The sequence below is a fragment of the Sebastes fasciatus genome, chromosome 5 (genome assembly GCF_043250625.1).
Source record: "Sebastes fasciatus isolate fSebFas1 chromosome 5, fSebFas1.pri, whole genome shotgun sequence".
NCBI classification, from domain to species: Eukaryota; Metazoa; Chordata; class Actinopteri; order Perciformes; family Sebastidae; genus Sebastes; species Sebastes fasciatus.
In genome coordinates, this window is record NC_133799.1 from 36,939,185 (window position 1) to 36,966,739 (window position 27,555).

Below are 27,555 nucleotides of genomic sequence, written 5' to 3' on the forward strand. Positions count from 1 at the left end.
AGAGCAGCGGAGAAGAGATGTCGGGTCCTTGAAGGACTGACAGCAGAGCCAGGAGAACATCAGCTATGATTTTATGTGTAGGGAGGACTCAGCATTGTAGCGTTGGTTTAATGACAGCCAGTTACTCTCATTATTTTCTGTACAGTTTAAAATGTAAGGCAGTTTATGGCACGGAGTGCAGGGCAGCATTAGATTACAGATAGTTTAAGTATAGTTATCTGTATGTAGAAAGCTAAACCATGTTACTGTGGAAGTCCTGATCTGCCTCAGAGCTTTTCAGATTGTTCATCTCTTCACCGTCTGCAGCAACGGAGTCAATAACGTAGCTAAATATGCTAATGTAGGTTATCTGAGGCCACTTCTTCAGGCCGTCCTCCATCCCTCCATAGTAGAAGGCAGAGCTATGATCACATGATCCTGTTTGAGCTGTAATAGCTGGTGTTCACATGCTTTACTAGATTTTTACTAGACAATCGCTCTAGGAGAGAGGATTAGCATAGCGTTACCATGGAAAACGCCGGTTCTGGTTTGGTGACAAGACGTGCCGGAAGTTGCGCTCATAATTCATGCAAGGCATCATGGGGGCTAGGAATAAGGTGGATAGAGTTGAATCAGTAGCTGAGCAAGACCAGCTGCTCAGCATCTGTGGTCATTCCAGTCAGAACAGGAAGATAAACTTTGGTGACTGAGACAAACACAGGACTCTCACCCAGGAGACCACTGTTTGTGTCCTGTGTGAAACCGACAACTTGTTGTTTGTCTTTGTGTTCACAACGTTAACATTTGCTTTACAAACATAGTATTTCTAATTCAAACCACAATTTATTTTCCTAAACCTAAGTGGCTTTTTTTGCCTGAACCTAAGCAAGTGTTTTTGTTTGAATTCATAACCTTCGTGTTTACTGCAACCGTAGTGGAGCGTCATAGTTTGGGCTACCCTGTGCGTTAGAAAGTGACAAATTGGGATGAGAACGAGTTGTCCATGTAATCCTTTCCTGGTGAGGAAACGTCATTTTTGTGTGCAGAAGCACATTATTGGCATTTTAAGACATGCACATCTCACAAAATGTCAGAGGAACAAGCAGCAATATGTGATGTGGTGCAAGGCAGCATATACTGTAGAGGGGTGGGGGTGGGGTAGGGGGGGTAAGTTGGGGTAGCAGGTGGGTTGCACTATGGGGTTGGGGTCCTGAGAGAGAGAGGCCGGGACGGGCCTGAGGCGCCCAGCGAGATGCTGGCGCAGCACGGCTCCAGTCAGCCAGGCCTTTGGCTTTAGGAGGGTAAAGAGTGAGAAAAACCAACCTTCCCGTTGATCTGAGTGGTGAGATTTTGGATTGTATTTTTTGGATGGCGGGGTGCAATGATGATGGAGGGATTTAAGATAAAGTGAAAAAGAAAAAAAAATAAACAACAAGAGGGGCAAAATAAGGAGTAGGAGGAAGAAGACAAGGAGAAACAGAGAGAGTAAAACAGGCAAATATCTGCTTATCCATTAACGGGTGAGAAAATTACAGTAGAGACAACAGCCTGTGCAGTGAGGTGACACACACACACATCATATGGCACATAACAATGCAGTGTAAACCCATCTCACACACACACACACACACACACACACACACAAAGCAAAAGGCCATGAAGGATACACTCTCACATGAGCACAAAAAGATACAGTAAGAGCATCATCTGACTGTGACTGTAAAACAGAGCACCGTTCCAGTGTTTCCAGTCAGCACCCACACGCACACGGACGCACAGAAGCAGACATGGACACACACAATTACACACACCCACATCGCCCTGCCTGTCCTTAACTTCGCTGCAGTGTTTGAGCCCTTCAGAGCCGCTGAATTAAGGCAGCATTAAGGAGGCTGAGGCTTGCTGACAACCAGACTTCATTAAGCACACAAAGCAGACAGTGTGTTACTGCCCACATTTATTCTGCCCATTGACTCTGAGCAAGCTCAGCCACCGAGCCTTGAAATCAATGAGCACATAAAGATGGCCCCTGATAGGATTAGTCAAACACTCACCTTGGAAATTTGTACTTCTTTTGCCATGTGCCCAGTCCTAACTGAGAACACATTCTTTTCTATGGATGATGCGTTCAAGGAGCACACCGAGACTGTCCTGTTGGTCCACTTACCCACTACCTGATGGCATTAAAGTAATAATGATTGAAGATGTCTGAGTTTCCTTCCAGTATTAAACATCAAGACATATTTTTATGTCTTGAGTATAGTGATTTACTAGTGTGCAAATGTTGATTTAGTCCCTCTGTGACTGTGCCGTCATAAATCTACTGAGCCCTCTGACAGGAGACACCCTTCTCTAGCCCTGACCAAACATACCTTTCAGCTGCCTTTAAATCCTACGCTCACTCAAGCAAAGAGCAGATATTGGGCTGCTGGACCCAGCCTTATATCCACATTGTATCTGCTTAGGCTAAACTGCAGTGGCTTAATACTAGCTTAAAAGATGGATTTTGATTTCAGAGACTGCAGATATTTCAGACTGCTCTGTGATGTTGGGCCAGACCAAGTCATTTCACGCCTAAAAAGTTAACCATCTTACCACCCTGGCTACCTCATAATTAAGAGCCATGTTTCCATGGCAACAATCAGTGACACCTGCTGGCCAGTGTTTCCATGGTAACATTGAGAGACACCTGCCGACCAGTGGCACAGAATGAGAAATGAAGAGCAAAACGTGGCTCATTATTTTTTGGTCTGCTAACAATATTGTGGAGTGAGCAATGAGAAAGGTAAGAGTTGTTAGAGATGGCAGTAACCTGTTGGAAACATACAGCAGTGAGGACATCGTCACAAACTATCCTGAGCCTGAGTGATGAGTCAGCAGAAGTACTGAATGATCATAATGAACACACAAAATGATCATTTGTATTCACCTTATTCTTTGCCTGAACTACGTTGCTTCCGCTTTGCGTCATGTAGTGTTCTCACTTTGGTTTAGAGTGGCTTGCTCTGAGCTGTGAGGAGCTGCTGGGTGTGAGACCAGCCATTCAGTGTACAAAGCACATGTCAACTATGTTTTTGTAATTACTCTCACTACTAGAAGGGCTAGACACAGGTCTGCGGTGCAGGTTTAACCATTGGGTACTAAAAACAATAATAATAACGTTAAATTAAATCAAGAACCACCAATTTGGCGACAGTTAGCTAGCTAGCTAGCCATAGCTATTTATAGCTAGCAATTTGGCGGTAAAGGCAGCTTTACAAAAACACTGTCAACATGACGTTGTGCTTTTGTATGCTGACCGACCGGTGTACTGATATGTTTCGGTGCCATCTAAACATGAGACACTACTAATGTCCTCATATGTTATTTCAGGCCATTTTCGTATGCCGTCCTCCCAGTCAATGAAGATGGATGTGCTATTGTAAAACCGTCTCTGGTAAAACCATCCGATCGCCGCAGTGTAGCTGCTTAATCATATGCTCAATAGCACTGCTGCCACTAAACCGAAAGAACTAACACAACTGCGTTCAAACAGGAAGTGGAGAAATAGGCGGGGCAACGTAAGGTGAATATCATCATGGCATACGTCCGTGCAAGTACTGTTTAGGCGGAAGGGTTTTAAATAGTAAGGTTCAAAAACCTATTTACTTTCCCGCTTGACGCACACAAAGGGAGGCCCTCACCTGTATTAGTCACCCCCCTGCTGGCTATTAGAAACAATGCAAGTTTAAGTAGCCCACTGGTAGCCAACTATCTACAGTGTTTGTACTGTATTTGATATCAACATTGTTATTTCTCAACGGCTAAGTGGACCAAGAGACATCTCTCTATTCCAAGTAAAGTCTTGTATGATCCTTTCACAAACAACAGAGCAAACTTAAAACACTTTCTCACATGTCCAATAGAAGAGGTGCAAACGAAGCAAAGCACATTAAAGCTGTCAACCATCATGTGTAGATAGAAGGATAAGCATTTGAGAGATGAACAGAAACATATACATTGTGTGTATATGACACATGACACATGGGTGGAGGAGGGATTGTGAATTTGGGGCACCAAATACAGAGAATATATGAAAAGCTAAAAATAAAAAAAAGATGAAGAGAAACATAGAAAACATAAAAAGAAGACGCACACTTTGGAGACATATGGCATGTTGCAGTGTTTGCTCAGAAGCCAAACTGTGAGATGAAAATGGAGACATGAGCTACCGGCACACCTGGAGAGGTTAAAGGTTAAAGCAACACAGACGGGAACCTTGAAAAGAGAAGCAGAAATAACAAATCATATACTTCATAATCTGACTGTGTTGGCTACGGCTCTGTTTGGTTTAGAGCGGGATGATGCAAAAAAAAGCTGCAATACATTTCATTAACAAATCAGCCTCGTGTAGAAGCAGCAAACAAAATATCTTCACAACAATTTCTGTTTAGAGAGATTCTTGGAAAATATTAGTTTTTCGTTCTCAAAGGCAATGTCTATGTTGAGTGTGAGCGCTCTGTGATCTGTTATTGGGAAACTGATGAATCTGTAAATCTGCTCACACACACACACAGAGGCCGTCACGTGGACAGTGCTTAGTCCACTTAGTTGGACTGACCTTTATACACCTTTAAATAAGCTACCTTTCTATCATTACTATTACATTTCCAATCTGTGAGTGGATATGTTTCGAAGTGAGTAAGCTATTTTGGTGGGTGACAGTTCTTTTTAGATTTGCTGCCTTCCCAACCTGTTCTAGTCGGCTTGTCTGTTTGAAAGTCATGTTCCAGTGGTGAGAGTATTTCCATAGTGGCTGTGTTTTGTCAGAATGTTTTTTGTGCCTTCCACAGAACCTTGCTATATATACCTTTCTGGACCAATTCAACTAACTGTAGTTAATAAGTGGGTTTTAGGGCTGTCAGAGTTAATGCGATAATGATGTGTTTAGGCAAAGTCATTTTAAAGCCACTAATTTCTTTAACGTATTAACGCAACTTGCAATTTTTTGCTTGTAACAGGTTTTAAAGCTAGAGTGAAGATACTGGCATCATATGAAACTAGGAAACCTGATGAATCCATTGGTACCAACCATGTTATACTAGGTTGTCGCAAAGGAGGTTAAATAACACGACAAAGTTGTGCTAAATTTTGGCGAGGAAAAACTGGCATGGCCATTTTCAAAACGGTTCCCTTGACCTCTGACCTCTAGATAAATGATGTGAATGTAAATGGGTTCTATGGGTACCCACAAGTCTCCCTTTTACAGACATGCCCACTTTATGATAATCACATGCAGTTTGGGGTAAGTCATAGTCTAGGCATATTTCATTTCATATGCTTTAGGGCCTAGACGAGGGGTTATAATAGTCTTGATTTAAGAAGAAACGCCTAAAATAGTTCAAAACAGTATTTTTATATTGTAAACCAGCTCCATTAAAAACCACACTAAAGATTAGGTAGTAACTGTATTTAGCATGCCGGAGTTTGGAGGTTTTTTAAGGGAAACTGCATCAAAGAGAATTGTCAATGAAAACGTCAGATGAACAAGAGACTAAAGCAGCAATGAATCATCCCTATACTTTGAAAATTGCCTTTGAGAACCTGATATTGGTTGAGACTAATTGAGTTGTTTGTTGACAAGGCCTACTATGAGAAGCCCCGAGGCTTGCTTGCACCCTGCTGGCTTTTGTTGCAGCACATCCAGTCAACTGGAGCCCGCTTTCATGGGGAATTCCCTGCCTGTCTCCTTCCACACGGGACGTGCAATGGCGATGGTGTCAGCTTCTCTTTGTGGCAAGACTCCACATGTAAACCTCCACCTCCCCAAAACAACGAGGCAGAGCCGCAGCCAACCTCTCGTTCACCCTCGATGAGTCAAAACACGGCGAGGTTAGGCAGGTCAAGCAAACTAACAGGGCATTGCAGCAAAATACATAAATCAACACCGAGGAGACAAAGACGAGACAGAAGAGATAGAAGAGATAGAGAGAGCAGGAAATGACAGCAGAGACCGGACAGGCATCAACACGTTTAACTTTCACTGCAGTTGAATCCAGGGAGCCAGCTTTCCTGTTAGCAGTCAGGAGGTGACAAGAGAGGACCTGACTGTTGGAGGAGGCCACCTGAATGGCGGTGGGGAGGGGTCAGTCGGGGTCAAGAGGGATCTTACCTCGAACATAAAGGTTAGCCGGAGCAGAGTAGCGAGTCCCGGCGCTGTTGACTGCCACACACTCGTACTTGCCCTGGTCCGACTCCTCGCTGTTCTCTATCTGAAGCGCTCCTGGGGAGGGAGGTTAAAATGTCACAGTTCAGGTCTGCACCACACACGTTCAAACCACACACACACACACACACACACACATGGTGGTGGAGTATTCTGATTCAGAGACACACACACACCCACACACACCCACACACACACTAGTCCTTAGCTGTCCATACCCTTGCCTAAATGAACCCAGATTTGATCCTGTGGTGTTTTCATTACAAACCTATCAGATTTCAGCATTCAGAATTAATGTCTATCTTTTTGTTTACTATTTGGAGGCCTACGCTATATCTAATAACTTATGGCAATGATCAAATATTATCAGGTTTGTTATGATCCAGGACTTCTTTCCAACCTGCTCATTACGCAGCCAAGTTGCAGGAAAAAAATATTGCCAATTTGCGTTTTTGCAAACCACGGATACGTTGAATGTGTTTTGCATTTGGTCAGAGCAAATGATGTAGTACATCAGTCAAGTCCCGACAAATGCTGTATGAATGACATGGTACTTTGCCGTGCCTATACGCTTCAAATTCTATGACGGTCTAGGTACCCCCCCCTAGCATCAGTTTTGTTCGTGTTAGGGATGGCGTCAGTTTCCACTCGTTATATGCATAGTGTCTTTTCAAAATAAACTTCTGTGTTCACAGGAAGCGTACAGTTACCGCTTGTTACATGCATACAGTGTCTTTTCAAAATAAACTTCCAACGTAGGTTTACTTAGGCAACAAAAGTGCTTGGTTAGGTTTAAGGTTAGGTTTAGCCAACAAAAGTATTGGTAAGAAAAGATTGTGGTTTGGCATAAAATAAGTATGCTTGTTTTCTGATGTAACTGGCATTAGTTAAGTACGAAAAGTAAGGTAAAATAAGTCAACGTTGACTTGGTTTCACTCAGGACACGAACTGCACTCTCCTGGGTAAAAGTCTGTATTTGTGTGACCCATCCAACCTCCCCTCCCACCTGATCTACGCCGTCTTTCTCGCTTTTCTTACTACATCAGTTGCTCTGACCGTCTAATAACGACGGGGTTGGGTTTACATTGGAGTTAGCTGACAGTCTCATACAGATGCTAAAGGGTGCCTCGGTGCGTCAGTATCAGACACCGAGGGACACTGACCAAGTGTTGGTATTTGACGAGTTGGGAGTGAGAACGTGTTGAACATGTAGAGGGAAACATACGTTACTTGTGTGTTCTGGAAGATAAGATGTAATGTTGATGTAATTAAAGCTACTGGATTATTTAAATCCAAAAATAGCAGCAACAGTATAAAAGCCCTAATTGGTCAAAGCCTTTAGTATACCACTTGTGTTATATTCTTGTGTTTCCATTGGATAGACCCTTTCTCCCCTAACCCTAACATCCACTGATCACTGAATACTTCTCATGTACACTAAAGATCTCGTTGAGAGCCTTCAGTTTGGGGAAATAACAGGTAACACTTACCTGGCACCATGATTTAAATCCATTCATTTCATAACAATTCCATAGCATTTATACAAACATTTAATATTAACTTGTCAGTAACATGAATGTATTTTTAGCGACTATGCATTATTATATTTTGACTGTGAATGTGACATACATCATGCAGTTTTGCAGTGGACAATAAGAAATGTGAAAAATAAAAGGTTAAAAATGTACATATTTCAGAATACAATCCTGAAATGCAACATGGGATGGATTTGTAACACGATGTTAACAACCAGTTTAAGAAAAAATGAACAAAACAATCAGCGGTTGGAATAATGTGTGTGTAGCCACATCTCTGGTGGGTCTGGTGCAGACAGTGACCCCAGAGATGGAGGAGGAACAACCTTCATCTGGGATACATGTCCTTAAACTACTCTTTCTCACACACATAGACACACTCACATACACAGTATGTAGGTAAGCCTTCCTCCTACAGATCACAAGCCATCGTGTCAAAATTCAAATGAAAGAGCTGTGTATCTTTAATTCCTCCCATTGAGAGTCAGTCCATGAGGCTGTAGACCAATCCTCACACTGTTTTGTGTTGAAGTGTGAAGTCAGCCCGGTCTCATCAAATGGCGTATGAATGACACGGCAATTTACAAGTAATTTTGCTTGCAATAACAACACCGTTGTTGCTTTTGGCGTGCCATGTGTACGCCATGCAGTCATTAACTGCAATGTAAACGCATCCGCGTGAATATGCTACGCTCAGAGTGAAAGAGACCGCTTACGGTGGGCGCAAACAACACAGGACATTCAACCAGGAGACCGGTTGAAACCTGAAAACCTGATGGTTGTGACGTATTTTCCATACTTACGTTACGTTGTTTAAGTACGTATTTAACTTAGTTTACATACTTATTTCCAACACATTCTCACTCCCAACTTGTCAAATACTTCCGCTTGGTCAGTGCCCCTAGGCATCGGAGACCTGCACGGGGTACCCCTCTTGCGTTACTTTTAGACGGACTGGGGTCGGCGTGTCAACATACCATCTTTACATGTGTAGTGTCCTTTCAAGTTAAACTTCTGTTTTCACAGGAAGTTAGGTTAACGGTGCCTCCCTGTGTCAGTTTCCGACACCGAGGGACACTGACCAAATGGCGGTATTTGACGAGTTGGGAGTTAGAACGGGTTGTTATTTCAAGCCCAACCATGCGGTATGTTTTAGTCATGTCTAGACAGCAACACCCAAAGTTGTGAAACTCTCGTGAGATGGTTAAGGTTGACCTCAAATAGTTAAGGTTAGGATAGGTCGTCGGGCAGCGAGTCTCACAAGATTCCGCAATTTGTTGATTACCTTCTAGACATGACTATGTGTTTCCTAAACCACCTAACAAAGCAGTTTTGCATAAACCCAACTGTGGCCATTACTGTAGTTTTGTTGCCTAAACATAACCGCGACCGTTTCACAGTAACGACGTGGCGTTCAATGACATGCTAAAAGCCTAAAATGCGTCATCAGGACACGCAGAATGTCATTAAAATACCATGTTATTTACATGCCTTCCCATGATATCAGGTTGGTAGTATGTGCAGCAGCAGCTGAATATCTTTCTCTATTTATCTATTTCCAACTTTCTATTTTGGGATGATTGTCTATCTCATTGCACATTCAGCACCTCTAAATGGCAGAGGCCTTTTAGGAGAAAACGCTTCATCCTCTCCTGAGAATTGCAAACGGACGCTGATGGACGTGTGCTCTGACCTCTTGGCATGAAAAAGATTAATCGGTGCTGCCAGAGGAGGTGTGACTTCTTACAGATGACGACAATGAAGCCCTCAACAAGATGTTAGAAGCTGATGAAACTTCCTCTGCCCTTCAGACGTTGAGCCTTCAATAATGGAGCATGTATTCCCTCTCTCTGCAGCTTCTAAGGATAGCGTGCAGACAGAGAGGTCAAACCTTTACACCTCTATGGCAAGCACTTTGCAGACTACTAATTACTCAAGAGGTACGTTATCACATATGCTAACTGGCTCACTCCAATGACCTAGCTCACTGGCATGACTAAGGCAGTGACATCTATGAGAACTGACAGTAGGATGCTGAGCTAAACATTCATGTGTTCACATATAGTGTGGTTTAGGGTGCTTTCACACCTAACCTGTTTGGTGCAGTTGGTTCGGTTTGTTAAGGCTGATTGAAAGCTGTCAAATAAACTCCGGTCTGGACCTAACAACTGAAACGGGTCTGGGTCCCTCAAATCTGACTCTGGTGCAAATCCTTTGTGGTGTGAAAGCAACCACAGGACTGTGCAGCAGAATTCTGTGGTTGAACTCCCTCTAAAATGTTAAGAGGTGATCCCTGTAAACTGTGATTTTGGAGGAAATTCAAATGCTAAGCTAATATTTAGTCCATCTGCTAATCATAGAAACTGTTAACGAAGCGATTTGTACATTATACAAGAACATTTGGGAACCACGGTACCGTGTGCATGTGTTGCTTATCATCTGATACATTAAAGTGAAAGGGAGGTGGAAATACTTCATGTATTTTAGCAGTTCCCCAATAATATGTATGATAATTAGGGTTGTCAAAGTTAACGCGATAATAACGTTTTAACGCAAATTCGTTTTAACGCCACTAATTTCTGTAAAGCATTAATGCAACTTGTGATTTTTAGGTTGTAGCAGGCTCAGTTTTGAAGCTAGAGTGAAGATAGTGTAACATATTAAACTAGAAAAGCCTAAGGAATCCATCGGTACCAACCATGTCATACTAGGTTGTTGGAAAGGAGGTTAAATAACGCTCCAAACTTATGCTAAATTTAGGCAAGGAAAAACTGGCATGGCCATTTTCAAAGGGGTCAGTTGACCTCTGACCTCAAGATATGTTAATAAAAATGGGTTCTCTGGGTACCCACGAGTCTCCCCTTTACAGACATGCCCACTTTATGATAATCACATGCCCGATCCTAGTTACATTTTGAACAGATAAAAAATGTGTGATTAATTTGCGTTTAATCGCAATTAACTATGGACAATAACGCGATGTATCATGACTAAATATTTTAATCGATTGACCGCCCTAATAATATAGGGTCCATATTGTGCTGATGGTGCTGTATGACAGTCGCCAAAGCTGTCCAATAAATGAGTTGTTCATTTGTAAGTCACTGTGAACATAACATGAACCGGAACTAAAAAGAAATGTGTATTTTTCCATTTACTGGATAGATTTGGTGACCTGTATCATCACTCCTTCACAGACCGCTGAGAAAGAAAGTCTGTCATGGTGACATCAAGTAAAATTACATTTAAGGTGAGACATCCCAGGTAAAAACAGTGTTTTTCATGCACTGATCAATTTTGAGATTTCGGTGGAAAGAAAACATCCAAAATACACATTTAGGTGTTTATTTTACTACACTTTGTCTATAGATAGATTACATTTCTCCAAAATTCACCAACAGTTAACATTAGTAAATACCTCATTTGCATATTTAAACATACAGTTTTAGAAAACTTGTAATAGAATGCTACAGGAATGAGTCCTAAAACCCGGAAATGAGTTAGCGTTTTAGCACTTCTGGTTTCCTCATCTGGAAGTCAATGGGTTCTTTGAATGAGTTTCTAGTTAGATGCCTGAACTAAAGTCGGTGGATAACACAACCTTATGACATTTTAACGTTTTGTTCTACGATATAAAATACGTCAGTAAATATCCCACTTGTTCATTTTGAAGCCTTAATGTGTCTTAAAAAGTTGGTTGCTTACAAGTGGCTATATTTTGCAATATTATAGATATAAATAGATATTTTAAATCTAATTTTAGGAAAACTGTCATAGTATAAAGAACACACCGCCATATGCATACAATCTGAGTAAAAAAGTTTACTTTTTTATGCAATCAGAACAGTCTGATCTGAATATGCATTTAGCACAGTCCCTGTAACATCCAGCATCATAGCACTACTTTGAGAGGGCTCATACACTGAGAGGGGTGCATATCTAGCATATTCTTGAGAATGAAATAAAGTATTGAGTTGTACTGAGTTAATCTTTGGATGTAAACTATTAATTCAAAATCGCTACAGTGTTTTTGAGAATCGATACAGTATCCCACAGGGCCGGTTTAAGGCATAGACCACATAGGTGGGTTCTGGGGGGCGCTGGTCGCCCTCTAAAAAAATATATTTAAATAATAATTAAAAAAAAAAAATGGGCGATGGGTGTCCTTCCTCATTTTCTGCATTGAGGTAAGAAATAAATAAATACAATTTCCCCCCCTGTAACTCTGTTTCTCACACTGTTTCATCTGCCCGGCTGCACTTATTTGTTAATAAAAGTGTAAATTGTAGTGAAACTGACTAAACACTTTTAAGCTAACAATATCAGGGACCAATAGTTTATTTATATTATAATAAATACAGTTATTTATGAAAATAAAATGTTTAATTTTTGTCATAAAACCATTGTGATGTCTGATGTGTGTTGCGGTTTACCGGGCTAGGCCAAATCCAAATTTTGCCTGGGGCATCAGATGGGCTTGAGCTGACCCTGGTATCACAAAACAAAAATTGACTGGATATGTTCGATATTTTCTTACACCCTTAGAACAAACTGCACCAAACATGTTACGGTAGTACACAACCAACTTTGGTTAGCTAGGAGACATCATTTACCTGTTCCTTGCTTTCCTAATGAAATCATTTTCCAACAGTTTAAACTGAATTGTGTACATTGATTGCCGGACATGATTGGTATTTGTTAGCATAGCGCTAACCCTTTGTTAGCCCACTGCTGTTAGCCCACTGCTGCCTCTAAATCAGCTTTCCCGCTGTAAACTATTGTCAGTGATTTCATGTGGGAACCTGTCTATTGTGTCCGTCCCTCCCAAGAACATACACGCTCCTGAAGAATGTGGTGAAGGCAGAGAAAGTGGACAGAGAGCTGGAAATGGGACATACTGAGGTGACAGGAGGAGGAGGTGGAGGACCAAGGCGATGGAGGAGAGGGGGCAGTGAGGAGGAGAGGAGGATGACCAGACACTTTCTGTACCCAGCATTCTTACCTCTGATTGGTGTACCACCTGGTGAGGTAATTTGAATGCAAATAAGATTAGAGATAACCATTAGCATAGAGAGAAGAGAAAAAGTGAAACAGAGAAAGACAAGGATGGCAGGAGAGCAAAAGAGAGGAAAAACAGCAGAGTTCAGAGTGACTTCTATTCTCACCTTGTTCATAAAGAAAAACGTATACATAAGGTATTATGTTTAATAAGTCAAAGTGTTAGCGGAGAGTAAGGAATACATTTACTGATCATTTTCAATCAAAATCAATTTCATAAATGACAACTGTGCAGAAAGTATTCTTGGTGAAAAGCATTTTCTTCTGTATGAATGTTTTTCATTTGACCTAAAAGCTCTTGATAAGCGCAAAATGGTGTCAGTAATGCATTCATACCCCGGCTACAACCGCCAGTCTGTCATCAGTGCACCTGCTTCCTTACTTTCACATGGTGCTTATTTGCGTTACACACCTGGCTATTTGCTCCACAGAGCTGGCATCCTGTTGTGATCATAAAGCTCCTTATTCCCCACACCTGCTTGTTTTCCCTGACAGCACCTGGCTATCAAGCACTTGACCCCTCATTCACCAACACCAGGCCTGTTTGGATTCCAACCCAAAGGCGTTGTTTAGTGTGTTTTTTTCCCCCCTCCTGCATCCTGCCGTAACAAGGCAGATAAAAACACAAGCTGCCTACTCTCCCTCTGATGCAATTCAAAGAAACCTGCACTCGTGTCCTGGGATACACTGTGATGTCGCTGCCTCGATGGAGGATAATTATATCAAGCTCCAAAATGAGCATACTATAGATGAATTTTTGTAACAGTTGTCATATCATTTGGGACATCTAATCTTCTGCCAGCATGTTTCCCTGTGCACTATTTAGGGCTGAATGATTTGAGGAATATATCTACTTGCAATATTCCAATAGCATTTTAATTGCTATTATTTTCTGTAAACTAAGCACTGAGCACCAATTAAGCATCAAGTTATCTTGTTTCTATGTGCAATAAGATGAAATAATGCTTGTTGTTGGGGTCCTCCCAGAGTTCAGACAGTCAGGAGTTATCCTGTGCCTGATTTCTAAGTACTGTAATACTGGCTGCTTTTCTATAAAAACATTTACCAGTCGAGCTTGAAGTGAAGCAGGCCTTTAAAGGCTGTTATTTACTCCACAACTACTGAACTACCCAGTAGGGACTTTGTTTGTGAAGTGGGATTATTTTATTTCGGTTTCCCCTTAGATTACGGTTTAAATGAGCATAATATTTTCCTGGTTAAATCCTCTGTACAAAAGATGAAAAATTACAGCATATCTGTTTTGTTTTTTTATTATTATTTTTTTTATAAAAAGCTCAAGGTACAAGCTTGTGTAACTAAAAAGTTTGGGGAAGAAGTTAACTAGGACTCCCAAACTGTATTTTGGGTTGAGTGTGTTGAGAAAATTGACAATTTGCTACTTAAATGAATTTGCTTTTGAATTCTGGATAGATGTTAAATAACCAGAGCACAGGTTTTTGTTCTCAACTGCACAGACAAAGTGTAAAAATTATGTTCCCATTCAACTAAACAGCATTTTAAAATTAGATTTCGAGGGAAATGTATTTTGATGTGGATTATGTTTGGCTATGGCTGTCAAAGTTAACGAGATAATAACGCGTTACCGCAAATTAATTGTAACGCCACTAATTTCTTTAACACAACTTGAAATTTTTAGGTTGTAGCGGGCTCAGTTTTAAAGGTAGAGTGAAGATACTGGCATCATATGAAACTAGGAAATTTAAGAATCTATATTTGCCCACACCCATGTTGATAAGAGTATTAAATACTTTACAAATCTCCCTTTAAGGTGCATTTTGAACAGACGAAAAATGTGATTAATTTGCGATTAATCGCAATTAACTATTGAAAATCATGCAATTAATCACTATTCAACATTTTAATTGATTGACAGCCCTTTTTTTAGAACTATCACAAATACGTTTCTAATGACAATTCGAGGAAGTCCGTGTAGGGAGGAGGTCGGGGTGGTGAATGGGTCAAACAAATACAGGACTTTGTAGTTTGTGTCGCGTGCGAATTCAAAAGTCAACATTTACTTAATTAAATTAATCACCTAACCACATAATTTACATCCATAGCTTAATAACGTAAAAAAACGTCGTAATTTTAAGCCAAACTGTGATGTTTTTTTACTAAACCTAACCAAGTAGCTTTGTTGTATTTTTTGTTTCAATTTACAACGTTAACCACGCGTTTCAAACTGTTTCAAACTGTGACTGTAATCCGGGAGGAAATGCAGAATGCAGTTAAGTTGTATGGGAACAAAAATGTATCGGAGACAGCGTTGAGTATTTCTGTATCATTTCAATTCTCATAAACAAAGTTGAAACAATTAACTCTTCCAAAACCAACTCTATTGATGCAAGGTGATTACCTAGATCCTTTATGGAAAGCCAGACCCAACATTTTGTGTTTCTGTACTGAATAAAGTCTACTTTTGACTTAAACATTAATTAGCTCGAGTTGAGAACATTTGCTGGCAGAAGTTGTCATTACAGCTGAGGAAAAAGTCTGGGTCACTAACTAAACCTTTCACCTCCTACAGCATGTTAAAACACTGTTAATTACAAGTTATATAAAACTGCAGTTGTAATGATTTGACAACCACACTCAAATCACAATTTAAAAATGATTAATGGGTAATCTTTAATAACTGGCACCATTTGGGCATATATCAGGTCATATGCAGCAAACGGTAGAGAGAGGGGTGGTTACTATGCAGATGCCAGTGATCTGGATAATAAACCAAGCTGCTCTGCAGTCGACAAGAACATAAAGAAGTGTCAGATAGGTGGTGAGAGATAGCAGAAGGGGGGCCCTGGAAGCTGTGTGGGCCCCTGGGGTCTGATGAAGGGGGACATCAGCAGCTTTCAGAGGGCCGGGCTGGGCAATACCGACACATGCCATGACTTTCCTCCCTGAGAAGAATCCCACACCACCTCAGCATGAAATCAGGGTGTCATGACAGGTTTTGGGGTTTCATTGTGAAAAATAATAGGACTTTATTATATTTTCACAATGTCTGGATTGGGAGGATTTTTTTCTGTAGTAGTGTCCATCAAAAAAAAAGAATGAAGTAATGGATTATCAGTCCTTATATTTCAGTTGAGAACAGCATAGGAACCTTGCGTGGGCATCAAACTGATGGTTCATGATGTGAAATGCACCAGTTGTATCCAGCTTTAATCCTCTTTAATGGACCTCTTTAATAGCCAATGACTGCTGGAGCCATCTTTGTCAAGCTTTGTCCACACATTCTGCTTTCTGAACTCACAAAAATGATAAATCTTCTAAATAAAGAGTCTTCAGTGAGTGGTGGTGGTGTTGTGGCCGGTGTAAACACACAGATATCGTTGTGTTTAAGAATCAGGAACTTGATGTTTCACTCCAGCATTGCTTATCACAGAACAGCCTTGTCCTGTTGCACTAATCTTCTTCTTTCTCAATCCCCCTGGACTATCAGATCCCAAGGTGCAGTCACAGCATCCGCAGAGTCCATCGCTGGTCTGGGTCACATCACTCTTCGTTGGACAATCTTTGGTTGTAATTACTGTCAGACAGTAAGCACCAGAGGAAGCCTTACACAAGCCAGAGGAGTTTTTTTTTTTTTTCCCGGAGAGAGCAAAGGTCTCAAATTGAAAAATTAAGCTATTAGTGTTTCTTAATGGATCAAAGTCATTTCATAGGACTAACTAATTCATGAGCAAATCTAATCACTCCTCTATATAATGAATTCTATTGAAACAAATAAATTGAATAATTGCGGAGTGCTGAGATTGCACACGGCTACGTATTTCACTTGCCTTGTGTGGCACAGGATAACTCCGATTTCCCATTAAAGGAAGTCGGCCATCTGTGCTCGGCCGCTGTGGGACTGCATGTGATGACGGGGCCTTATGAAACATATTGAAACAAATCGCTCTGCTATTTGGTTAATAATACATGTTTGTCCTTACCCAAGGCCCAGACTGTGACTTGGGAAAATCCTCAGAGTGGACTTCAAAGCCAGCGATATCCTAGAGCTTGTCTCTCAGCCTTTCCTCTCTGCCTGTGTTGAGATGAGGGGAGGAGGGGCCCCGGGCTCCTCAGTGATGGGAAATCTGCTTCTTACTCCTGCTGCAAGGGCTGGCAAGAAAGTTTGGCCCTGGACAGCCGTTCCAATGTTGTGTAGGTGCTTGCAACTTTTGGCAAGAGGCAAACATTTCTATTTTCTCCCAGAAAGGGCAGCTGACAGGGTGCACGGAGCTGGGCTATTCAGCCAGCAGCCATCCAGCTCCGCTGTGGGCTCGCTGGGGCTGAGTTTGGTGGAGAAAGATGCCCTATCTGCTCCCCTGGATCCCGGCCACCTCCTCACAGAGCTGCTTCACATGGCTGCCTCGGCTTTAACATTCATCACTGTCTGTGGAGTGTTAAGCACTGTTGGCACGCCACCGTTCCCACACAGGTGCTGCTCAGGCAATTACTGCAATCTATGATATCCTGCTCAAAGTCTGAACCGTCTATTCCCATCAGAAGCATATTTTTTATAAGCAAGATCCACCTTCAGACCTTTAACAATTCATCTAATCTTTTTTTTAATTTTTGATGTAAGTGATATAATTTATTTTTGTGCATCGACACCCGTCAACCCGTCAAGTGAGTGTATGCTCTCATGTATAGCATAACAACATGATCATTCAGCTGAGGGCTTCAATGGGCCGTGATATTGTAAATGTTCTCTGCTATGTTTGTGTTTATCCGGGAGATGCATACGTGACCAAGGTATCAAAGGTCAGTAACCTCCCCCGCCGACAAGTTAGCAATCAGATAACTGCACTGAGAGACGTGAACATGTTGAGATGAGTGCTTTACCTGAACGCAGCTGTTTGATGCGCCCGTTGCTGCTGCCGATGTCCACAGGTAGGAAGTCTTTGAACCAGTAGATCTCTGGGTCGGGGTTGCCACTGGCAGCACACAGCATCGTAGCGGTACGCGTTCTCTCCACAACCTTCAGCTGGGGCCCCATGTCTATGGTGGGGAAACCATGAGGGATCTGGTCCTCTGTGACAAAGACAGAGACAAACAAGCATTGGCACTCTGACAGCTGTGACAATCGGATCATTTCAGCTAAGGGGCTGTACACATGCCACGTTTTTTGCGTGCTCAAATCCATTGTCAGTGTAGACTTGCGGCAGGCGTACTCAAACATACCGTTCTCACTTCCAACCCATCAAATACTGCTGTTTGGTCAGTGCCCCTCAGTATTGGAAACCCGATACACGGAGGCACCCTTTAGCGACAGTTTGTGATGAACCAGGCTTTCAATTGACTCCAATGTAAACCCACCCGCGGCGTTATTCGACGGTCGGAGCAAGTGACGTAGTATTAATAGTGTGAGAGTCCATTCAGGGCGGGCGGGAGAGGCAGTGGATGGGTCAAACAAACACAAGACTTTCAACCAGGAGACCAGTGTACGTGTCCCGTGTGAAACTAAAAGTGTTTGACTTTTTTGTCACGACAGTCGTTAGTCATGTGATTCGTCAGTATTGTCAGTCCCGTGAGTTACTAGTCACGTGAGTCGCTAGTCAGGGAAGTTAAAGTCAACCTGATTTACTGTGAAAGCGGAAGTTTATTTTGAAAGGACACTATGCATGTAACGAGCGTATATTGACACACCGTCCCTGGTCCGTCCAAAAGTAACGCAAGTGGGTCAGTCTCCGATGCCGAGGGGCACTGACCAAGCGGCGGTATTTGACGAGTTGGGAGTGAGAATGTGTTGGCTCAAACGCTAGAGTGACGCCGTTGCGGCAACTTTTGGAATGCTGCAGGGCGCACCGCATGTCATGTGATGAGGAACAACCAATCACAGCTGGCAGATATTTTTTCTTTCTTCCGTAAATATCAGTCTGCTGTAAATATATGGAGGAGAAATTTAGAGCACGGCTTCCCAGAGCTTTATGATCTGTCCCACGGACTTTACTTGCTTCACCCTTTCCATCCAAGAACGTCACAGCATCCGGTTGAAAGGTCAGCCGGACCGACACCAACACATCGAGCAGTAAAGCTACTGTGAGGATTTGACAGTGCTGGAAATTCATTTATCTTTGTTTTGACTTTGTTTAGTTCAGTCAGTGAGGCTTCCTGCTAAATTACAGCAACTTCATTATCGTCACCGCAGCGCGCAAGTTTTGGTTGCTTAGTAACGGCAGGCACGGCAGACACGGCACGAGCGCAACCTCCCAAACACCTTAGATAAAAGGATGAAAGCGGCAAAGCTGGCGTTTTCCAAGCGTTTTAGACGCGGCATGTGTGCGGCCCCAAAGACTTCAGTCTATCATCGGATGTGTTCTTCAGCCTCGACCCTGCGGTGTGAGGTTTCCCTGCTCAGCTCATCCCACAACCTTGAGCTGTGAGGTTCCCCCCATCAAATTCAAACATAGGAAAACTGACCCTGTAATGTAAATATTGCTGGGCCAGTGCATGACTAATCTTTCTATGGAATTTCTCGTCATGGATCTGTGTGAACGAGAGCGAGGGCGATGCAATTTCACCCCGAGTGCAATGCATTCTGAAAGAGAAAGGCCCCTGCTGTGCTCACATAATCTGAAACGCTTAGTGCGGTCAAATGCCAGCCCTGCCGAAATATGGATGAAACATAATAAAATCATGGGCTGAAAATCCCATTCCACACCTCTACCCATGCACTAGTCAGAGCTTCACACACCTCGTCTCATAATCATCTGATTCAGACTGTTTTTTTCAGCATCAAAAAGAATCTGATGATTGTTGAACACAGGAGATCCCCGGAGCGCCACCAGCAGTTTAACATTATTGGTTTGTATGGAAATATCTCGACAACTGTTGGATTGATTGCCATGAAATTTGGTACCAATAACCTGCAGCCTGTAGTGATTGTACAGTTCATTGATGGTCAAGATCAAATTCCAATTTGATGAACACAAACCACAACACCCGTCCATTAGTTACAGTATATACAGGCCTTACAATTAATGCACGTTTATTTCCACACTACAACATTACAAAGAGTAGGGCTGGGTATCGTTTAAAACATTACGATGCCAGCACCAATACCAGTACCCTTAAACTGATACTGATACCAATAGAGGACTTCATTCCATACCCATCATGTGAACGGAAGCTTGTCTGTGTGCCCCACTGGCTAGCTAATCGCTGCCACACTGCACAGCGCTCATACGGCGGTTAGCGCTGATAACGCTGCAACAGACCCACGGTGGCAGGACGGCGTTGTTGAAGGGCGTCGTTGTTGCAGAAGTGTAACGCCCAGCCTCCGGTTCCAGCGATACAGGCAGCGCAATCTAGTGGCTGTTGTCAAAAAGCACCAGAGTTTTGTCTCTTTGCTATACATATACTGTATATATACAATATATATATATATACTCTTTATATACTCTCCATGTTCAGAGCCGTGTGGAGACAATCCCACCTGTATGGGTCGTAGCTTCTACAGTAGTAGGCCAATCATGCGTCACATCGAAGAACGCTTGGGGGCAAAAACGTACAAATAGTCAAATTTTTCTAGATCTGGGGACAAAAAGGATCGAATGCAAGTATCGTTTGACTGGAGAAGTGTCGATACTATTTGGTTCTGGGTTATTTCGGTCGATACCTTCAAGGTATCAAGTACCGATACGCAGCCCTAACAAGGAGAGATCCGCACAAATGACACGCAAACTGCCACTACAGCCTGGTGTGTCTGCTCAATAAATACAGCACGCCAGTTTGAGACAGAATGTGTCACTTCCCTGACTGCGATCCAAACACAATTTAAATCTGTATATTCTGTATTGAAATAGTAAACATGAATGTGACTGTCAGTGTTGAGATGTGATCCTCAGTCGCCCTGCAGAACAGCAGGCGGCTGCCAGATGTGACGTAATGACAGCTGAGGATAGGGATTTTATGATCTACACACAAAGAGACGACTCACATTTCTGACTCATTCCAAGAAAGACTGCAATCATTAGAGATGATGGTAATGATCACATGGCTACAAGGGCATAATTTGCCTCTGCTACAGCAATGTGGAATTCTGAGGAAAATGACTGCATGATATTTTATATTCACCCTATAATTTTTATTGGCCACTAACTTGAAAACCTTTCTGAGTTGTTTAATGAAGTCAGTCAGGTACTTGTGGGTCAATACATGGACAGCGATGGTCAGCATAGTCAGGGTTAAATATTGTAAAACAATGATGTCTCTTCTTTTCTCTTCACTAAATGAAAGACACATACAGCATTTTGAGACTCGAGGACGCAGTTTAGTTATATGGGAACATAATTTTGTAGGAGACAGTCGACTGCAGGTTGACATCAGTTAGACAACAAGAAACTCAGCAGCAGCTGTCTTATTGAGACATACCCAGGAGGGGTTAAATTCTCCAACATGATTTCATTACAGATAGATCTTTATCCATTCCAGGATTGAGCTTTTCCATTTTGGTCATTTTCATTTAGGCTTTACCATTCCATTTTTTTAAATTATACTTTATATTTATTGTTCTTTGATATTATATATTTGATAATAACTATAATTGTTTTCCTTGTAGTGGGGTAAAACAATCCTCCCCTGAAAAGGACAATGACAAAGATTTTCTTTTTACAAATTTTAACATGCAGTGTCAAAAGCTCCCTGTGCCACACTGGGACAGCCTCTAATAAAGAGCTCAGAATGGGCTGTGAGGAGGGGAGGAAAGATCCTGTGGTGACAGATGAAAAATGAAACTCCAGGGAACAAAGGAGACGTGACAGGCCAGGCTGGCTGAAAGCCGCTGGAAGACTCCCAATGTCGAAAAACAGCCTCTTCACAAGGCTATAGGGTTCTTCCTTGTGTTTCTGCTATATTGTCAACCAAGTCTTCTAGAAATGATGTTCATATACAACTGATTTTCAACAGCAGATACATTTTGAAGGTAACATTTCCCATTAACATAATGAGGAAATGTTGTTAATTAATGTATCTGGCAAGTCCAAAAATTGTGATACTTAACGTATCAGTAAATATTTCATTTTAGTTTTTTTTCATGCTCATACTCACTACAGCATTGGTAAACGTTTCTACTGTAATGTCTAGGCATTGGCAGCACTTGGTTAGTGAAACATTGTGATCTTGGTTTAATACAGAGAAAGTCCACAGTGACCTGAACCATGAGACATAATGTATTTATTAACATTTAACCCAAATTACGATCCTTCTCTAACCTTAACCAAAGTGGTGCTGTTGCCTAAACCTAACCACAGTCGAGAGACAGGATATGAACCAGCAAATCAAAGACCTGTGATTTGTACGCCTACCATCCACCCCCGACCACCTCCCTGAGACTCCTTCATCCACTCAAAAAACATCAGCACACATTAATTCAACACATTCTCACTACCAACTCGTCAAATACCGCCGCTTGGTCAGTTCCCCTCGGCATCGGAGACCGAAACACGGGGCACCCCTCTTGCGTTACTTTTGGGCAGACCAGGGAAGGTGTGCATATAATATAGGCTTGTTACATGCATAGTGTCCTTTCAAAATAAGCTTCCGTTTTCATAGGAAGTTAAGTTTAGGCTACACAACCACTTAGTTAGGGTTAGGAAACAGTCGTGGTTTGTTAACTTCACTGACCAGAGACTCACGAGACTGACGATACTAACGAGTCACGTGGCTAAAGACTGACGAGACAAAATAGGTCAATGTTACTTTTAGTTTGACACAGGTCACGTAACAATAGTCTCCTGGTTGAAAGTCTTGGGTTTGTTTGACCCATCCACTACCCGTTTCGGTAGTTGGACCTACAATTGCAGTGTAAAAAAAAGACTCTAATAAGAGACTCTAATGTGTTAGTTACTTAGTCTTGACAAACAAATGTTTTGTTAACTTTATTGTTACATTTATTGATGATTAAAGCAAGACTAATATGACTAAAACTTAACAGAAAGGGTTTTTGACATCTATCATTTATCCGAATAATTTTTCCATTTGATCATCTGTATCATTCCCAGCCCATTCGCGCCAAAAAGGCGTATAAATGCCATGATAATGCGCAAGGCGTTTAGCGTGCAATAAGTACGCCTTTCTTGATTTCCGCATGTCATTTGTAAACCATGTATCCTGTACTGACTGCAACGTAAACACAAATGCCACGTTAAGAGTTAGTGACGCAGTATAAAAAGCAAGAAAGACCACCTATGGCAGGTGGGGAGGTGGATGGGTCCAACAAACACTGGACCTTTAACCAGGAAACCAGTGTTCGACATCATTGTTGACCGGTGTTTTGTTTTATAAGGTATGTTAGTGCATTTGTCACGTGTTTTTTATTGACATATGTGATGTGTTTTTTGTAGTTATGTTACATTGTTTCCGTATGCGTTTTTCTTACTTATTTTAAGCCCAACCATCACGTTTTCTCTCACCCTAACTAAACGGTTTTCTTGCCTGAACATAAGTTAGTGGTTTTCTTGCCTGACCCTAACTGCAGACGTTAGCGTGGCGTACAAATGACACGTGAAAAGCGGTGTACAAATGACATGTGGAGAGGCTAAAATGCCAACTCATGACACGCAGAATGTCATGAGTGTGTAATGTCATGTTGTGAGGCCGAGTTAATCATTTCACACTGACTCAGAGACGTGTGAGATGTGCCTCAACATCCCACTGTCAGCAGATCAGATGCAGTCTGGGAATGACAAGTGTCTTTGCATTTGTTTTAACAGATTGAAAGAAACATCCTGAGACTCTATAGCCTCTGTTTTGTCTCAGATGATGTGGTCCCAACTAATAACGACAGAGAACTGAATCTTTGACATGCTCCCAGACAATAGAACAAAGCTGGTTACACATGTGGGATGTTGTACTCCTCCCAAGACACCTGATATTCATGCATGAGCTCTGTGAGCGAAGTAAATGGAAAGACTTCACAATAAATGTAGCTGTTCCAAGACTACACAGCCATGCACTTGATAGGGGAGGGATTACCGTGCTTTTTAGAAATAGACTCTACAACTTAATCCACTGTGACTCAAAAAGAAAAAAAATACAACTGAAATTGGTGATTGTCAGCAAGCAATGCTGAAACACAAAGAGAGCTGTCGCTGTGCTGCAGCTGATTGGCTGTCAGTCAAAGAGTGTTGTACATGCTGGTGAACTGACATGTCCACTCCCGTCAGTCATTCTGCTCTGTCTCTTATTTTATCAGCTCTCTGGGAGGAGAGATGGTAACCCGACCCTCCTCTCATCTCTTCAGCCAATATGGACCCATGGGCACACACTGTGAGTCACTACTAGAAGCTGCAGTTTAGAAAAACAGCTTTTAGTGATAAAACAACATTATGGAACTTACAAAACTACCAGCCTGATATAAAACGTCTATGTTGGTTTGGAACTCACTCTGAACTCTGCTAGATTTCTAATATGACAGCCAATGACTGCCTTTAAGCCTAACAGCTTCACAAACACCACCTCAGACAACCTCCAATATTGTGCTCACTTTTCATTGAGCGCTTGAGTAATTCACTTCCACTTCATTCAGTGGAGGAAGTGGATTTTCTTCACACTCAAAAAGGAAGTACTTTGCCCTAAAAGGCGTCTTATATCACATCCAGTTTATTGAGAAGGTAGACTGCGCCGTTATTAGGTGAACTGCATTTTCAAATTACTCTCTGAACTGAGTCAAGTGTAAATTGAATGGATCCAGAGCTGTGTCCCTGTTGAGTCTGGTATGGCTGAAGCAGGACAGCTTCCATGATACTGATATACTGCTACTGGATGTCAGAATCATATCAGGATTAAAACTCAAACCAAGGCATGTCAACAATCAAAGCATAGGAAGTCCCTTTCTTAAAACACAAGGCAAAAGTGAGCATGGCTCATATACCCCCGCTGACCCCTACTAAAGTAGGGCCAAAGGTTTTACCCTTTAGGAACTAATGGAATTATTCTATTGATCAAAATGTAGCTTATTATTAGCTCACCTTCCTCAAGTCCAGGGTGCCCAAAATGTTAGAAATGTTGGGCACCCTGGACTTCCATCCCCCAAAAGGCAAAACTAGACCAGACTGTCAACCATCAGACCAAATTTGAAGTTCCTAAGTTAAATAGTCTTCCAGTTCTACTCCGGAAACAAAAGTGTGTCACACGAACGGACAGAAGGACGGAAGGATGGAAGGATGGACGGACGGACGGACAGAAGGACGGACAGAAGGAGCGACTACGTTGTCGCAGGGGTATAATGAAGTTAGATTTAAAGGAGGATGGTCTGCAGGACGGATAATAATGCACTATACTCACTTTTAACAGTCTCTTCTGCACTATATTCACTTTTTTAATAGTCGTGTATCACAGCTCTGCACTATATTCACTTTTAACAGTTTTCTTCTTCATCTTGTATTTTTATATCTGGTATATTTTTTTGTACTTTGTACTTTGCACTACTAACTTTTTACTACCTGTTTACTAACATGTTTTTGCACTATGGAACTGTGATGCTGGAAACTTGAATTTCCCTCGGGATTAATAAAGTTTCTATCTATCTATCTATCTATCTATCTTAGTTGAAAGCATGGTGGGTTGCATACAGTCACTAAAGGGTGCCTCCGTGCGTCAGTATCAGACACCGCAGGGCGCTGCCCAGGCGACAGCGTTTGACGAGTTGGGAGTGAGAACGGGTTGGTATATTTGTGCTTTACCATTCTACACTAACTGGATAACTCAACCCGGTATCACACCAAAGCGTGTAATAAACCCGCCTGTCCACCAGAGGACAGCGTGTAGAGTGTCACGTTTTGCCTCTCACAGACCTGAATATAACACGTCTGTATTAACGTGCAGTACCAGCAGGGGGAAACAAGGCCACTGATTTAGGTTCAGCTAAGAAAACCACTTAGTTAGATTAATGGAAAACGTCATGGCTTGGCTTAAAGTAAGTACGTCAATTAAGTAAAACACATACAGGAAACAATGTAATGTGACTACGGAAATGTGACAACCGTCTCTACAAAACACGTGACAAACGTCATTAATGATGTTTGTCACGTGTTTTGTAGAGACGGTTGTTTTATTTTGTAAGTTACGTAACTTACAAAATAAAACACCGGTCTCGAACACGGGTCTTGTGTTTGTTGGACCCATCCACCTCTCCACCCCCTAGAAAGCCACTAGTTACGATTGATAAACCTATAAAGAGTACCTTATTAGAACGTGTTAATAATTAATCAATGAAGCATATGTTTCTCATCAGTGGGTTCTAAAACATTTATAGGGCTTGTCCCTGACACAGGTTCCTGTTCCATGACTTTCTGGCTGTGATTATCTAAAACAAAGCCACAGTTTGACGATAGGGTTGAGTGAACTGTAGTTGTGAGTGTCTTGATAGCTACAGTTGGTGGGGTGGGAGTTTTTGCTCTACGACAGAGGCTAGAAAGTGAGTTTTCAGCAGCCAGCTAAATCACCACAAGGCCACTGGTATCGATCAACAGCCCCATCAACCCCTCACAGGTGGATTATGGTCATTCTGTGCTGTGGGAGGGTAAAGAGCTCACTTATTCCCTCTTTAAATTGAGTTAATGTTGAACAGTGTTCTGGGCAGTAAAGACTGCAGCCCGGTGCATCCCCACTCAGTGTAATGGTGGAGAGCGGCCCGGCTGATGAGAGCCACTAGACTCGTGCACATTGAGCTCATTGTTCTGCTGTGACAGGCTGTTTGGGCTTTTGGCTGTAATGCAGCAGCCACAGCTCTGTGAGCGCAGAGGGAAACCTGATCGGTCCTGATGGTGACAGGAGGGGGGTGAGGCCGGGGTGGGCTTGAGGGTTCAGGTTGGATTTACAGGCCTGAGGGCTGCCGGGGAGCTGCGTTTGAAAGCACACAGGTACAAAGTCAACTTAACAGATCTGAAAACTACAGGAGACGGTTTGTTCATTACAAGATTCTGTGTGTGGAGTTGAACACTTACAGTTCAAGGCAAAACTTGTCGGATATTAAACTAGTACATATTGGCTGATAAATGTTTCCCAGCCGCTACAGCGACGCTGTTTTCCCCTTGTGAGTCATCACGGCAAAATGTGGTCGTGGAGACGCCTACTGTAGCAGGAACTATCATAGAAGCTAGGTGTTTATATGTCTGTCTGTTGTAAATGTTATACTCATAAACCAATGCATCTTCACTAAAACCTTACTATTTAAAACACTTCTGCATAAACATTCTCACCCTTGTGCAGGTGTTTGCTATATGTTTTGTTTTTTACTTATTTGTCAGATGTTCAAAATAGATAAAGGCAAATAAAGGGAAACGCAATGGTTGTCCACTCATATTTATCAACATTAATCCTAATTAGTAGGCTATATGACTGCATGGAAGTAATTGTTAAATCGTTGGAAGATAAGATGGTTTGTTTTCATGAATGGCAGAATGGTGCTTCACTTTAAATGCTGCGGCCGCAAGGAGTTGTGGGACGGCATTATCTCCTTTCCTTTGGTAAAGAATGGTCCGGTGTATGCTATGCTAAAGGAGATAAGAAAAGAAGCATTGAAGCACCTTTCCTTAGCATTTAGAGAGTTTGAACAGCTCTTATCATGGCTGCCACTGAGATACTTCCGGGTCATTTCACTCAGTTAGGAACCTTCTTAAGCAAAAAAGACTTTTCAACTGCAGCCTAGATCTTTGAAAACGTTCTGGAAAAGGTTGCTGTGGTAGCCCAGTGGCTTTAGATCAATGCTGTTGCGTGTTGCCATCATTTAGCACATTTTCTTGCTGATGTCGGTGTGGAGGAAGA

General features: G+C 42.0%; 1 protein-coding gene and 1 long non-coding RNA gene across 18 annotated transcripts in view; one reads left to right on the plus strand and one right to left on the minus strand.

Annotated features, from left to right (window-relative positions):
- The window catches only part of ptprfa (protein tyrosine phosphatase receptor type Fa), a 452,868-nt gene that overhangs the window by 194,404 nt on the left and 230,909 nt on the right, over positions 1-27,555 (minus strand). For 9 of the 17 annotated variants that reach the window (XM_074636845.1, XM_074636843.1, XM_074636850.1 and 6 more), the window contains exons 5-6: positions 17,632-17,820; positions 6,131-6,241 (exon numbers count right to left, since the gene is read on the minus strand). In XM_074636845.1, coding sequence (XP_074492946.1) covers positions 6,131-6,241; positions 17,632-17,820 — 300 coding nt within the window. Of the gene's footprint in view, positions 1-6,130; positions 6,242-12,721; positions 12,740-17,631; positions 17,821-27,555 lie in introns of all 17 variants that reach the window. The other 8 variants (XM_074636842.1, XM_074636846.1, XM_074636839.1 and 5 more) reach the window with 1 other exon arrangement.
- Positions 1,321-17,068, plus strand: LOC141768566 (uncharacterized). The gene is made up of 4 exons (XR_012594090.1): positions 1,321-2,764; positions 9,576-9,659; positions 12,549-12,747; positions 16,244-17,068. It is a non-coding gene; the product is annotated as an uncharacterized LOC141768566 (long non-coding RNA).